Consider the following 16214-nt stretch of genomic DNA (forward strand, 5'->3'; position numbering starts at 1 on the left):
TAGAGATCGCTCACAATTGTACGCAGGTGAATATCTGGAAACAAATTTCTATAAAGCCACTTATGACAACAAAATAGAGAACAAAAACAACATTATATTTAGAATTCTATATTTGTAAAAAAAAAAAAAATTATTGAAGTTTTCTCCTCTTAAAAAACATAAAACTTCAAATAAAAGAAAATGAGACTCTGGTAGCATATAACAAAGTACCGCGTGATGAGAATCTGTTTATTTTTCCACGTTCCTTTTAAGAATTTTCCTATTTTTTCTTGTGTCTTTTCATTTCTACGGAAACCCTCTCTGTTTCTCTTTGTTTCTTCAGAGTAAATTTCTCTTTTCTCGTTCCTTATATCTTACACTCAAAGCAGATTGCCGAGCCACTTCACAATACCTTCTATACACACCATGTATGTATATTTATTTATTTATTTTTTTGTTTCCAATTCTGGTTTTTATACCGATAACCCCTTACCTTGTGTCTTACGAGGAATACACTTATCCTTCTTCTCTTTGTTCCTTTTGGTTTCGATTGGACTGTTCTTTTCTCTTGTATATATATCTTACGTCTTTCTTGCTACTTCTCCTTTTCCCTTTAAATATATATTTTTTTCTGTTCTTTCCATGGTAGAGAATTTCAAACCCTTTCCACTTACAGTTTTGTAGCTCTACCTCTTAAGTATGTGTATTTCTTTCAATTTTATTTCCACTTTTCTTATTTCTTTTTCCAGTTTTCTACCCCCTTTCGTTAAAGAAAACTCGCGTGTTTCGATGTTTTATTTTTATTATTTTTCTTTTAAGTTTGATATTGCCTCCCTTTAACTAAACAACGCGGTTCAAGGATGGAAGTTATTAAATTGATTGAATGTTCAACCTCTGAAACAAGATGTCTCCTAGTTCTTTTTTTTTGAAGTACAGCAATACGAGAAAAAGAAGGAAACGTATCTTTTTAAGGCTTCTTTTCTCTTTCTATGTATAAATATATCTATATATGTGTGTGTGGGTGTGTATAAAGGAGATTCGAATCATTCCCAGTAACAGCTTGAGTTCTGTGTTCATCTAGGATTCTATTTCTGTAGAGAGTCCCTATCCTGTTTTTTTTTGCTATCTCACTGATATTTATTGTGTTTTTTTTTTCTTTTATTCTTGGCAATATCGTCCTCTCTATCAAGATATATAAACAGAATCGGATGTTCAGAATCGCCGAACAGATTTCAGAGTTGTTCTTAATAGTGATTCTCCTCTTCTATTAGGTAGAGGAAACGCTGCCGAGTCAACAAGTCAGCACTTTCACTGAGGGTTTGGAGTGATCGGAATGCGTTTCTATTACTTTGCATTGTGAGAGTAAGGACAATCACATCCGGAATGTCGGCAATAAATATGATTTTTCAGGTTCGTTGATGAATATATATATATTTCGCATTCGTATGAAGGTTAGTAAGCGTAATGGATCATTTGCATGTATCATGTATCGCCATCGTTTAATGATGGAGTTGTTAGATGTGAATGCAGATATTTTAAACAGATAATTTCTGGTCGCATGCAAAAATATCTCGAGTAACGAGTCTCCGTAACTGTTAATAATTCAAGTATCGAGAACGAAATATTCAATAAAATTGCTTCACCCTGTAAGAAAATAAAAATATCGATACATATATATTATTATAAATATATTAAATATATGTAAATATAAATGTGATTAATAATATTTTTAAAAGACGTTGTCCTCTCTTCAGCTACTTAAGTCTGGGATACAATTGAGACTTCGTACTACACAAGTACCAAAACTAAATAATAAAATTAATTTTAAATATTTATGTATTTAAAGCAACTAAAATCTTCAGGAATTTTTATAATTTCACAAACTCTATTTATATTATTCCTTATAAATTTAAAATCATGGTTATTAACGCAAGAAAATTCAAGATATCTGATTTATGATGTACGTCAAATCTCTGTAAAAGTTCGATTTATCGTTAGATCGATTTACCGGAAACTCCGATTTCACAGTGTAGAAAAAAAAAGATCGTGCTATGTTATGAATATCGCATTGGGGAAACAAGCCAAACTACTGGCGATGAAATTCGCCAAGATAAGTTATTCTAATTGAACCACACTTAAGAGGCCGTTCAATTATTACGTAAGCAGATTTTCAGCCATTTTTGACCCCTTTCCCTCCTTGTCATCAAAAGTCAGCAAATCCGATCCCCCCCCCCACCCTCGATGTAGACGTAATACTGGAATGACACCTAATTGAAAGAGAAATATAAACTAGACGTACATACAATACTACTACTACTTAACTGTACATGCACCCTAAACACATTCCTCGACTGAATTCATAACGAATTGGTACATGCCAGAACGTGTGCTCTGAGTGTATGAGTGGCCCTACCGTATTTATGTTGTCCGAATTGTGCTTATTTCGTGTTCTTGCCCATGTCACCATCTGTCTTGGAATTTTTGAAGTAAATATTGTAACTGCTTGAATTTTCATTATATCAGTATCATAATGTATATCTGCCTACTCTCTGCGGAGAGACTTTTGTAAATGAGAGCCGGCTCGTATTCACGCCTCAAAGTTGGAAAACCGCAGAAAACCAACTTCAGCCGACCACCAGTGATTATCAATGGGGTTGGAACCTGAATACTGAAATTGGGAAAAAGTTCGGAATCGAAACTTAAACAGATATTCGGTTATCAGAGTTCAACTTATCACGAATATTGACTGTAATTTTTATATTATTCATTTATGTAATATTATTTCAATACGTTACTTGCATACGTCTGTAAATGCCAATTTTTATGCTTAGGAATTCCATTTCTGTTGTCACTGATTTCTTGGGTTATATATACACTCTTTTGCAAAAAAAAACAAAAAACGAAGCACCTCCCAAAAAATAACCCGATCATCTCGAAATTTCACATGCAAATTTCTCTATACCAGGTATGTAAATGATTAAATTTTCAAGGCCAATGAATGTTAACTTCGGTCATAGCGTGTGTCTCTACTATAAAATCACACTTTTATACTGAAAATCAAATTAGCAATAGAAAAAACATAAATCATATAGTATTTGACTTTGTTAAAAATAATGATTATGAAATTATTTTAACAAATACGCTATAATCAGATATAAAAATAGTTTTGTGCACTGTGTACGAAAAGAGAAACAAAATTGTAAAATGATGAACGGATGTATATGGTTGTTATTGTGCATATAAGTATAGATAGATACATGTATATGTATGGTGTTACATGTAATGTACTAAGGGGCCGTTCAAGTATTACGTAAGCAAATTTTTAGCCATTTTTGACCCCTCCCACCCCCCTTGTCAGCAAAATTTCGTCATCAGCTCTGCCCATCTGAATCCTAACTCATATTTTCATAAGTGGTGGTTGATTACGTAAGCATTATCCAACCCCCCCCCCTTGTCATCAAAAGTCAGCAAATCGGAAACCCCCTCCCCCCCCCCATCGATGATGACGTAATACTTGAACGGCCCCTAACTGATATTTATAATACGTAATTTAATAATATAACCGTGATTATGAGAAATCTAACATCTTAACGTATACCGTCATCGTAAATATATAAATAAAAATACAATATAACATGTCTAATCTTTATAAAAGCTGTTGTCTGAAACATATGTGATTATAACCCCCTTTATACCTGCTGGAAGGACTTTGGAGTCACAAAGTGTTTGTATTCATGTGTTTTTATGTTTGTACCTATGTGTGTTTGTATTTGTATATATGTGTGTGCTTCTGTGATTTGTTTATTTAAAAAAAAAAAAAAAACTAGCATTGTATAAAACAGTTGATAATCGCGGACGGCTTGTCTTTATTCATTGTCGGCGTTGCCGTCACCTGGAGACACAAGTCTTGAGCGTGAAGCTAGCTTGTCATACCAAGCAATAGGCCGACACTTGCACCGTACGGACACGGCTGTGCAAAGGTGCTGACAGAAATGGTTGCTACAAGGAACTCGTCAGTGGAATTAAGGTTCTGAAAGGCCAAGGTGCACGAAAGTGAGGCAAGATCAGATGATTGTGCGGCAGGCCCAAACTTCTCCCTCGTTCGCTATTCAATGGGCTACAGCCTCCTCCGTCTCACCCGTTGTACCTTCCACCATCACACCGAATTTGGCTGAGGCGGGATTACCTTCACAGCGTCTTTCAAGACGTCCGCCTTTAACCATATAACATCGGCGGCATAGTTGTCTAGAATGATGTCGTTGCCGATCATCATGACTTCCAGCAGCGGGGCATCTGTTTCATAGAGGCGTACAGCCATTACCGCTGGTGTGATGGTGTGAGATACTATTTCTTACGACAGCAAGGTCGCCTCTATTCATCTGCTTTCAACTTTAACAGTTAAATGATATGTTGATAACATCCGGCGGCCAGTCGCATTACTTTACATGGCACAACATCATGTGGCAATTTTCAACAAGGTAATTCCAGTTCAAATACGGCTCGCATATCTCTGGAATGTTTCCGTGCTATTGATGCTCTTTCTTAGCCAGCAAGGTCACCGGACCTTTCACCAGTCAAATATGTATGGGACATGGAAGGCCGCCAGATTCGGGCATACCAAAATGTGCAAATCTGGAACAGCAATTGATGAATGCCTGGCAGAATGGCAGAATATATCGCAAGATGAGAAGATCAGATTAGGAATCCTTATCAATCCTTACATCGACGCCGGGGGTGAGGGAGTTCACCAATTACTGATTTGAACATTCAATGTGCAATTGCTAGCCATTGATGGGTCGTACGACTTTGAATATTTAATTATTTCATCATCTGTGTACGAGAGCTATAGACATATCTACTTTCAGTAAAAGCAGTCACTTTCTTCATGGTGCTTCATTGGTTTTTTTGGAAAAGAGTGTATGTGGGTTTTTTTTTGTTATTTGTAATTGTACGTATATGATGAGATTACTGTTTTTCGGAGCTCATAAGCTAGCTTTGCCCACAAAAACGTTTTATATTTGAAGAAATAGATAAATGAAATTGTATTATCTTGAAGGATATATCTCAAATCAAGTGCTTGATATGCACAAGGAAAACCCACTTCATGCATGAAATCTCGGCAGTTCGAAGATGTAGGTGTATAGTGTGTGTGGGTACTGTATTTCTTTTGAACGAAAATCAATTTTTACAACGCAAGGAATATGCATTACCGTTATATACAAACGCATATTTATGAAAGTATGAATATTGCGAGAAAGTGGAACGACGTGTAGAGATCTTCATTATTTTAAATGAGATACAAATTTTTCATGTAATTTTTGATAAGCAAATTTGAATGAATTGAACTTGCAATTCTTCGTACTGCTACAACTTAGGATATGGTAAAGCCCATCTCTTTTTACTCTGTCACCCGTTTTTACGGAAAACAAATAGTTTCCCTTTTATACTAAAAGTATACCTTTGAGAGAACCCTAATCAACATTCTTCCCCTCTTTCACGGGTGAAGGTTTTTTTTGGCCCACAGATATCCGTAGAAGAGAGAAACTAATGTACTTCTTTGTAGATTGACTATTTATCATATTTGCGCCCACTGTATGTGGTTTTGTACTAATTCAAATTCTGTTCAAGTTTTGCCTTATTTCGCTTCGATTTCGATTTTAAAGTGACAAAAAGCCCTTTTCTTTTACATTCTTCTTCAAGGAACAAAAAATACCACTCAGGCAGGTTATGTTTCGTTTGATCCGAGGTAGTCTCACTTGAAAACAATAGTGGTTATCTAAGATGCATAGATTTATTTATTGAAAATCTTCTTTTCTCTTTGTTTACTAGTTAATTCAGGGTAGATGAATTCTCTTATTCAACTGTGCATTTAATATTATGTACTGAAAAAGGATGAGGATTATCTTCCTCCATTATACCATGTTTTAGTTAAACGGCGTAGATAATTATTTTTGTTTAATTTTCAAATTGTTCTTAAAAACATCATTTTTCGTTTCTTCGGGATAGATGCTTTCATTTTGGATTTCTGCATTTCATATATATTCGGATCCATATTTTTTCATGGGCATTTTTCATTCTCAGCAACTTTGATGGCCGGTTTCCATGTTCTGATCCTTTAAATGTATATATTTATTCGTCTATGTCGCTTAAAAAAATTAGTTTCGTGATATGCATGTGGCCATGATAAAAATTCTTTCTTACTTTCTGTCTCACGAAAACGATGTTTTTGGTTTTAATTCGTGCAACCAATGAAATGAATAAATTTGTCCATCTTCAGATTTAGTATATGTCTAAAGGAGATACGATGGATGGGGGAGAAATTTTATATAATGAGAAATGCACGTCCTCTTTCCAAAAAATTAGAACACCCCCAGAAATATGAGAGCAGTTCATGAAATGCTTAAGCTGGAAATCCCAAAATAAAGACATGGTTGTAATTTGCTCTTTCGTCTTTTAACCCTTTATATCCGAAATTATAAGAAAATTATAATAAATTTGAAGAAAAGTATAAATGTAATGATAATAATAAATATTTATCATGTAAATTATTTGGTAAATCATTTCAGTTGTAATTAAAAAAAAAACAAAAAAAACATGTTTTTGAAGCAATAAATGAGTTAAAAACAAATTATCTGACCTGGTACTTTAAAGTACCGTCAATATATGAAGGGTTAAGGGGTTCTTCTAGGGAATATCAGTGACAAAATATTTGCATGAAGTAGATTGAATGTTTCTTAAAGTGTCAACTTTTTCAAAAAATTATAAAAACCCGAAAGTTGTTTCAAAAAATTAGATCATCTCATTCAAAACAGATAATTATATGAATATTTTCACTCAAATTTGCATCGACTTGATTGAATTCGTGTTTTATGTTTTCCAGTCTTTATGTATGCAAACTCAGAATCGATCAATATTCGTAATACGGGTAGAAAACCAGGACAATTCTGCAAACGAAAAATTACATGTGTATTTGGTAAGGCAGTATGAGTAAACGTGTGTTTATATCGTACGAATACATCGTGATGTGGCCATCTTTGACATTGACCACGGTTTTTATGTATCAAGACATTGAATCAATGTGTCTCCAGTACAGATCTGGTTCGGACCTCCAATCATCAATCTCATCGTCGTTATTTTAGAGTTGATAGCAGCTGGTTTACAGTTGATTAGATTTTTTTTAATCACGACTCCACAATCTCTTGGTAGGATCACATCGGGTATAATCATCAGATATCACGAAAATACCGGATTATCGGTGATTTTTGACGAGCAATGCCGAACTCTTCACCCAATCTTCGTTTTTCATCTTTAAACGAAGTCTTCAGCTGCTGGAGCTAAAAATTAAATACCAACGAATCGGACTTCTCTGGATGGTGGAGGTGTGCCTTCACCATCCAGACAGAGAGAAGGTACAGAGAGGAGGCTCTGTACCTTCCGATTCCAAAAGTTGAAGACACGTATGGAGAAGGAAATTTCATTCCCCGTGCAAGTCTTCAACTTCTGCAATAAAGAGGTAAAGAGCCTAGTATACACCTCCATCCAGAGAAATCTTATGGATTCGTTTATCTCTGTTTTTTAGTTCCAGCAGCTGAAGACTTCGTTCGAAAATGAAAACGAAGATTGGAGCAATAATTCGGCAGTGTCCGTCAAACATCGTCGACACTTCGGTGGTTTCGTGATATCTGATGATTGTACCTGATTTGATCCTACCAAGAGGTTGTGGAATTATGCTAAAATGAAAAGCTGATCAATTGCAAACCAACTGCTATAGGCTCTAAAATAGAGACGATGAGATTGATGATGTTAGATCCAATCCAGATCTGTGATGGTTAGGACTTATCAATTCAATGCCTTGATGCATAAAATCCATAGTCAAGGTCAAGGATGGTCACAGTACAATGTATTCGTACGATATCCGCGCGCATTTCCTCATAATGTCCTACTAAATGCACACGTAATTTTGCGTTTTCAGAAATGTCCCGTTTTTCTACAACCCGTATTTATAATATTGAACGATTTACATACATAACGAGGGGAAACATAAAACACCAATGTTGATGTAAATTTGCATGAAAATATCCATGTAATATTCCGTTTTTTAAGTTAGGTGGTCTAATATTTTTAAACAATTTTTGGGGTGTTCCCATTTTTTCAAAACACATGTATATTGACGTATAATGAATTTTGAAAAAAGACAGTTTTTAATCAGAATTTTTTTTTCTAGTTAATTCCTATTTTAAACTTTTCACTGTTAGTTGTGACATTGTATAAATGTGAAATTTTCGAAAGTACATTTCATCTATAACCTTAGCACAATAAATCAAACATTCAATTCATAGTTTTATGAGCTTATTAAGTTAAAGTGCCTGCGTATTCCTCGATAATTCCCTGTCTAAAACACATTCGTTCGGAAAACAGTATACACTAACGAGAAAAAAAAAAGAGACGTTAATAAAAAAAATCCATTAGACCTCTTAGCAAAACCTGTACTTAGCTTTTTCCGTGGTGTACTGACTGTTACCTTTATTTATTTCTCTTTTCCATTTACTTTTTCCTCCCTCCCTTATTGCAATCTAATTAGGTGTTTACCGGGACTGGCGGTAAATTTATTTACGTTACGTTGTTTGCCATGATGGTCATTTGAACGAAAACAGCCGTTCCTTCTCTTTACCAAAGGGAAGAGTGAGTTTTAACCCATCGAGCGAAATTTTCTTTGGATGAATAAGAGTCTTTTAACTCTAAGGAGGTATGCGTGTATTTCTCTCTCTCTCTCTTCTCATTGTTCATTTTAACGCGTGGATCCTTCTAAGACGGTGTGGGGAATGATTCCTCTTGAAGGAGAATCCCGTTGGGTTGAACGATGCGATGAATACATTTATGCTCTTCAAAATGAAACTAACTATTTAGAGGTAACCTTTTCAGTTTGGATAGAGACGCTCGTGGGAAGAGAAGAGAGATAAAGAGAGAGTAAAGTTTGCTTCCGCCAGAGGAATTGGAACGCAATTCCCAAAACGCTGCCGAAAGCAACGTAACAGCGAAATAGGTAGGTACGTTCGCGTACACGTACCGAGAACGAACTGTTCTCGGTGCTAGCAAAGATCAGAAAAGGAAAGGCATCGGGTGGAAGCCCTTTGAATTTATTACCTCGGAACTCATTACGGAGGAATCCTCACCGGAATTCGTCATTGCATCGCCGGGTCGTCGCTAATTGTTTAACGGTTCGAATATTTTTCGGAAATTAGTCCTTTGGTCATTTGTGTTTAGATCCCCCCGAACATTTTCTGCAAGTCAAAGGGATCCTTTTACTTAAACGGGTATGTGAGCACCCGTCTCTTCTCTGCACCCGGTTTCTCTCAATTCGTCGAATGGGTACTTTTCGGTATTTAATACTCGAAAGAGAATTGACCGTTCTCCGCTCTCGTGTCCACAGATAAGTTACATAAACTTCGACGGTAATGATTACTGGAAGAAAATTAAAGCACGTGAACAGATGTCAATGTCATCGAATTCTGAAGAATTAAATAAAAGAATTCCCGTACAAAATTAAAGCTGAGGAAATCGGAATGGGAATTCGATACGATATCGTTCATACCATCGTTTATGTCGCCCCTCCATTTATTTCAATCATTTGACATGTATAGAATGCTTTTTTTAAAATTTATACCGTAAACTGTGTGGGGTGACCGGCGGAGTGACTTGGTACATACTCTATTTGTTTTATATTTTAGATGACACAATAGCTACTATGAATTAAATAGCGGTGATTCCAAGATAAGCCACCAGAGCGAGCCTACATGATGAAACATGAAGCCAAATCTCTCATAATTATCACTTTTTTTCCCGCATCGTTTTAAGGTTTCATGAAAGCATTGAAAAATTTTGTTTACAGTGCTTAGTGTGTGGTTACATTATTGATAGAAGATTGCTTCCGTAGGTATACTTATTATTTCAACTGTGTGAATGATAATTTATATTGATAATTTATATAATTAAATCAATTACTGAATTTTTTTATTATTGGAACGTTCAGTATTTGCGGGGTGACATGAAGGCAGTATTTTATACTTGTTACAGACCCACAAGTTATACAGATGCCAGGCAAATATAGGAAAATATTAGGCTCCAGACCCTGTAGAAATCAGACAAAAGATCCGATTAACTTTGCCATTAATTTAAGAGTTTAACACGACACTTTACAAAAAATTCATATCTTCGACTGGTCAGATTTTCCTTATATTTATTTTTGTAATAATAACAAATTTATATATAGATTTATACTTTTTTCTTTAACTTGTTCCCCTAATGATTTTTTATTTCGGTGAGGTTGAAACATACGCTTCGAAAATTGAATTATAAAGACATTAGAGTAATCACCTTTTTAGGTGGGTTGACTTGCGTACACTACTCTGTTACTCTGCACCCTATTGTTGACACAACATATATATATATTTATTTATTTATTTAAGAAGGGATGAAAATATATTACTTTAAATTTTATTTTTGAAAAATAGTGCATAAATTGAATAGGTATATTTATTACCATATTGGATGATTTCATTAGAGAAAATGTTTTCTTCTAATCCAAATACTGGAAGGCGAAATATTCTACGTTCATAGCAAAGAATTCTACACTGGGAATGAATTAATCCATTTATTTAGGTGACAATAATTATATATTATATCGTTTCTCCATATTATCATAAAAGTACGGGAAGTTTGCGTGGCGATAAAAATTTGTGTGCAAGTTATTCAAAATCTTTACGATAAAGCTCACTATATCGGAGAATAAGTAATATTGCACAAACTTTGCCAAAAATTTCAGCATGTAATCTAACAAATGTCTTAGCATAGATATTGCTTTCGCATAGATATGCTTTTCATGAGTGATGTGTAAGTATATATGAAATAACACAATTCAAACGAAATGTTAAGGACACTTTATCAGTGAAACATTTTCTTATGTACAAGAGCTCCAATGTATCGAATTGAAAATCAAACACAATCGAACATGAGAAGACGCTTTAGAAGTACATTCTATATCTCAGAGCCATAAAAATATAATACCGAAAACCTGATATTACAGGCTAGACAAAAATAATATTTTTAGCATTGAACTGAATAGGAGTTACTAATCATTTATATGCCATTGATCAAACGCAGGAAATTTTTTTTAACAACTTTATGAAAATCTCAAAAAAACATTTGAATTATATTTCTGTGGCTCTAAGGTAGAATTTTTTTTTTCTGTTATGAAAAACATTCAACAATTTTCTTTCAAAATCTAAAAACACAACACACTTAAAACTATTTTTTGATATTTTCATCTTAATCAAAAAGAAAAAATTCAAATTTCAACCAACTACTACTAAAACATCAATGAAACTCTTTCATTTCATTACAGTACTGGTTCATGCATCCTTGCAGTGTAATACACATAGGACTTAAATAATAAAACCAATGAAACCTAAAAAAAATTATTAATTTTCCATGTAAATTCATTACGCAGTTTCATTTAGAAAAAAAATACCATATTTTTCAAATAGGCCCTACATGAGCTTAGGCGTATCATAGCGAACAAGAACTAATGTAAGCACTATTTTACTGCACATTAACTCCGGTCATATCGCCTTACAACATCAATTTACGACCGATCAGCTTTTGTCGGAAATGAAGGTATATTCTACCGGTGGTCGCCTCAGGTTCAATAGAAAAAAAAAAAAAACTTGTTATCAATGCTCTTTCCCAGGTTCGTAAAAATCCAAGGACTTGTTGGTAGCCTTCATGGTGGGAGACGAGAAAATGTAATGCATCACTGGCATATGCAGAGCACCATTGAGGGACGAAATATAACGTCCATGTAATTAGCGGTTCATTATGTAGATATTATTCATTAAAAATAATTTTTTGAATGCTTAAAATTCTTAATTCTTTGCTTAAATAACTTAATATATATTTGGAAGTTATACAACAATTTTTACTCTCTATTATAATGTCGATGAAATTTACAATCTATTTATAATGTCGTCTTTTTGGAAATAAAATATGTGCCGCATAGTGTAAACACCATATGACCACAAGATTATAGTTTCGCAAACGTGTCACGGTGCTAAATCAGAAAAATAATTAATATATAGACTACATTGAGTCAAAAATATTACAGGATATCTTGACATGATATCTTGACCGATCGTTTGATAAATCTGCTAATCTATGAGATAGCAGCACGGTCACTTTCAAATTGTTACAACTTCAAAAGTCATTATTCAAAACCTGTCACAACAATTTAGATCACAAAGGCGTTGTTAGTTTATTTTTTGGTGTCGTTGCAAGTTTGGGTTGTAATTCTGAAAAAGTACAGGGTGGTTATAAATAAACTCACATTACTCAGACAAAATGTTGCGCCCATTCTGGTGGAAATATTTTGATGAAACATATACATACAGGATAGGGGTATAGGATGAACCACACATGAGGAAAAACAGATTAAATGAACAATAGTTCAAGGCCACAAAGTGAAAAAGAGCTTTTTTTATCACAGTTATCTTTTTCCCTCGGTCTAAGTAACGTATATACGAAGTTTCAATGAAATACATCCACCACAGCGGGCCCTTTGTAGTGTCAGTTTAATTACACTTACACTACTGTAGTGCCCGTTGTCGTGGGCGTATTGTATTGAAATTGGGTATATACGCTATTTGGACCATGAGAAAAAAGATAACTGCGATAAAAAAGCGCCACTTTTTCACCAGTAGTCGAAAATTGAACTGTTGTTTTTTTTTTTTTTTTTAATACCGTTGTGGGCGTCTCAATAGAACTGGATTCGCAATATTTTCCATGAGAAATCAGAAAAGAAAGAACGTGTCGGATTGGCCACGATGTGTCCATAGTGTGTGTCGGGAACAGTTACGATTGATCAAATGCGAACTCAAAAATCATTTCAAAAGGTCAACATTGCCCCATAACAATAAAAGACTTTCGATTTTTGACTAACAGGGATTCGCCACTACAAAACAACAGCCAAATCAGTGGAGGAACCCTCACAATCATGGTGAGGATGGTAATGAGGAGCATGGTGAACCCGCGCAAAACAAAGTACATGCTGTTTTGTCCTCTGGAAAAGTAATGGACACAATTCAATTTTTAAGGATTTTCAAGGCTACATAGACTACCTCCAGAAGTGTCAGATAATAACAGAACATTATGCCATGCTTTCGTAAAAATTGAAAGAACAACTGCATATGAAACGGCCAAGTTTGGCATACAAATAAAGCTCTATTTCACTATGAGAATACTGTATCTCACAGATACACCATTATAATTGCCAAATCGTGTGAATTAAGCTTTGCACAAATCTCTCATCCACCGAATTCCAGACTTGGCCAAAAGGTTGAATTTTTCTTCCCTGTTCCTTAACTTAAAATATTTGCTTGGCTGATTTTTAAAAAAAATCAAATCAAAAGTCCATCGCTGTTACTAAAAAATGCTATAGAGATAAAGAAAACGTAATTTCTTGATGGGATAAAAATTGTTTTAACATTATTTTGAAGAGAGTATAGAGCTTGTGAAAATTCCCTAAAATATAATTTGTCCCAAAAAAAAATGTTTTTAAACACCATTTTTTTAAACCTTACTTATCAAACGGCCGTCGTAGACCATTCAACTATGCACTAATTACCGTATATACTTTTTCATGATCATTTTTATCAGTCTTGAATTTTAATTAATACACATCACTGAAATTAAAATAATTGTAAATAAATTGAAAATAGAAATTAATAAATGGATGTTCACAATTCTTTTTAGCAGCTAACATTTCAGAATTATTTTTTATTTGAGAATGAAATTGAGGAAACGCAACATAATCGGAGATAATTATTTTTAAAATGTATATCTTTGAAAGAAATACTTTATACGCAACACAATATTGATAAATGCATGCATAATTATCGTGATGATGAGCTCTGATAAATAGTTTCTATTGTTAATGCAGCTATATAGGTATAAGGATTATACACGCTGACGTATTGCGGATCTCACCAGACAAGTGCTTCAGGATGATGATAATATCATGGGTGATCAGTAAATGTTCACCAGTGACGATATAGAATAGAAAAAAAAAACGAATTCTTTTCAATTTGGTTGCTAATTTTTCAATTCATATCACAGATGAAATATCCACGGGTCGGTGCTGCAGAGTTTCATCAGGAGGAAGGCAATGTGATGAATATCAATCTCTTTTCAGCAGCAGTTTCATTCAATATTGTATGGTTATGGTATTGCTTCCGCTGCCCCAATAAGACGATGGAAATATGTTTTGATGAAGCCATAATAGTCGCCTAGTCTTTTCATTTAAATGCAAACACGAATCTTTAATCATCGGAATGCCATAATTGTCCAGATTATTTCTCTGAATAGAATCAATACGATCAAACGAATTGTTTTTGAATCTATCGACGTATTTCTTATGCTTCCGTTTGGTAGGTATTGGAAAAAGACGTGGTTACCTGGTGAGCTGGAAGAAAAATACCGTTAATTTCAATATAAGATTAACATCTATAAGATATATAGGGTAGGCGAAATGTTCATGGGATTAGAAATTGATAAAAAAATCATTCGATTCATTTTTTTCAAAACAGTACGACTTATACTAAGATGCTTACCATGGTGTAAAGTTTTTTTTTCAAATTACAAAATATTTCGAAATTTCCCTCACAGATTGTTCTGTATCACAAATAACTCGATTTAACTCACAAAACGCGACAAAAACAGTGCATAATTAATAATTATTCCAATTTCAGTTACATAAAACTGCCATATTTCAATATGAACAGCCTTTGTAGCTCGGGCTACATGTATTCAGGCCCCTTCAACCATTAACGTAGCGTGGACCCCATTTGATATCATTTTATTCAGGCATGCAGGTTACTCAGCTATACAACTCACATGTTACTAAAGAGCTCGACGGCCCATGCTTTGAAAATCCCTAATCTACACGATAACCAATTTCAACTCATGTGTGTGCTAACATCGATTGCCGAAGAATCAAATAACAACTGTGATCGAGAATCGCTTGATTCTTGCCCTCAGTTCCATGATGTTTGTTATAAACGAAGCTTGAATTTTGACATTTTTTACCAGTAAAAGACAGAGGGTGGTTAAATCTGGATACCGAAGCAGATGCGCATCCAAAGCAATGTACCGTATTTTAACGTATGCTAGAAAACCTTTCAGCCCATTTGTTCCCAAAATACGGGAGGTTTCGTATACGTGTAGAGAGTATTATACGAACAAACTATACTCAATTCCTTAAAACTCATGCCAAAAAGAGGCCAGCTATGCTGGTTCTAGTTTGTTCATCGTACCCTTAGTAGATGAAACAAAGAAGTTGGCAAAAAATCAGAAATTTAATTGGCAGTTATTATTGGTGGTCTTACAGGGCAACTTAATCTCTGGACGTCAGTATCAACAAACCCTTCAAGGCATTAATGTGGGAGGAACGGAGAAAATGGATGCAAGATGTTTACTCCAACCTTACACCTACCTACAAGAAGAGTCAGAAAGCCAAAAATTAGTGTAGTTAGTAGCTGGATGAACACATGAACAAGTCATGGAAAGAGAGAAGTGATTGCAAAGGGCCTTAAAAAAGTGTGGCATTAGTGAAAACATGGATGGTAGTTAGGATAATGCAATTTTATGATGAGATTGACTTGACGATGAACTAGTTGATGTATCCGATGAGAGTGATGAGAAATTTAATGGTTTATATGATGTGTATGTGTGAACAAAAAAAATTATATATATTTATTTTTATCTCAAAATAAAAAAAATATCTTTGATGAAACTTTTTTCCATACTTTAAGCCAAAACAAAAAAAAAATCAACGGGTTTGTTATACACGTTGAAATATGGCAATACGTATCGTACGTTCTTAGGATAGTCCCGCATTTTACGGGACAGACCAACTTCCCCATATTATCCTGATTTTGGGAGACTTTTTAAGGTATCCGACTACCTTTCTTGTCACTTTTCTTTAAAATGGTACTGGAGTGAATTTTAATAACATTTTTTGATAGAAAGTGTCTCGAAATGGTGAAAACTGTGATAAATTTTGGTCTACCTATGACATTTTCTATGAAAACATCATTTTTATGTCGAACTTTAGGAAAAATTCATGTAATATTCGAAACATGATTGCAAAAGATTTTTCTAATGAAAGACTTTGGGATTTTCACAGT

General features: G+C 34.3%; 1 protein-coding gene across 1 annotated transcript in view; it reads right to left on the minus strand.

The window, feature by feature from the left end:
* Positions 1–10901: 10901 nt before the first annotated feature.
* LOC149069509 (cell adhesion molecule 2-like) overlaps positions 10902–16214 on the minus strand; it is a 60983-nt gene continuing 55670 nt past the window's right edge. The window contains exon 8 of the mRNA XM_089249826.1: positions 10902–14491. Within this exon, the coding sequence (XP_089105952.1) occupies positions 14353–14491 (139 nt within the window). The 3' untranslated portion in view covers positions 10902–14352. The remainder of the gene's footprint in view (positions 14492–16214) is intronic.

Source organism: Pholcus phalangioides, unplaced genomic scaffold (assembly GCF_987345545.1).
Source record: "Pholcus phalangioides strain wild (caught in Gottingen) unplaced genomic scaffold, Ppha-v1.0 ptg000022l_1, whole genome shotgun sequence".
Taxonomy (NCBI): Eukaryota; Metazoa; Arthropoda; class Arachnida; order Araneae; family Pholcidae; genus Pholcus; species Pholcus phalangioides.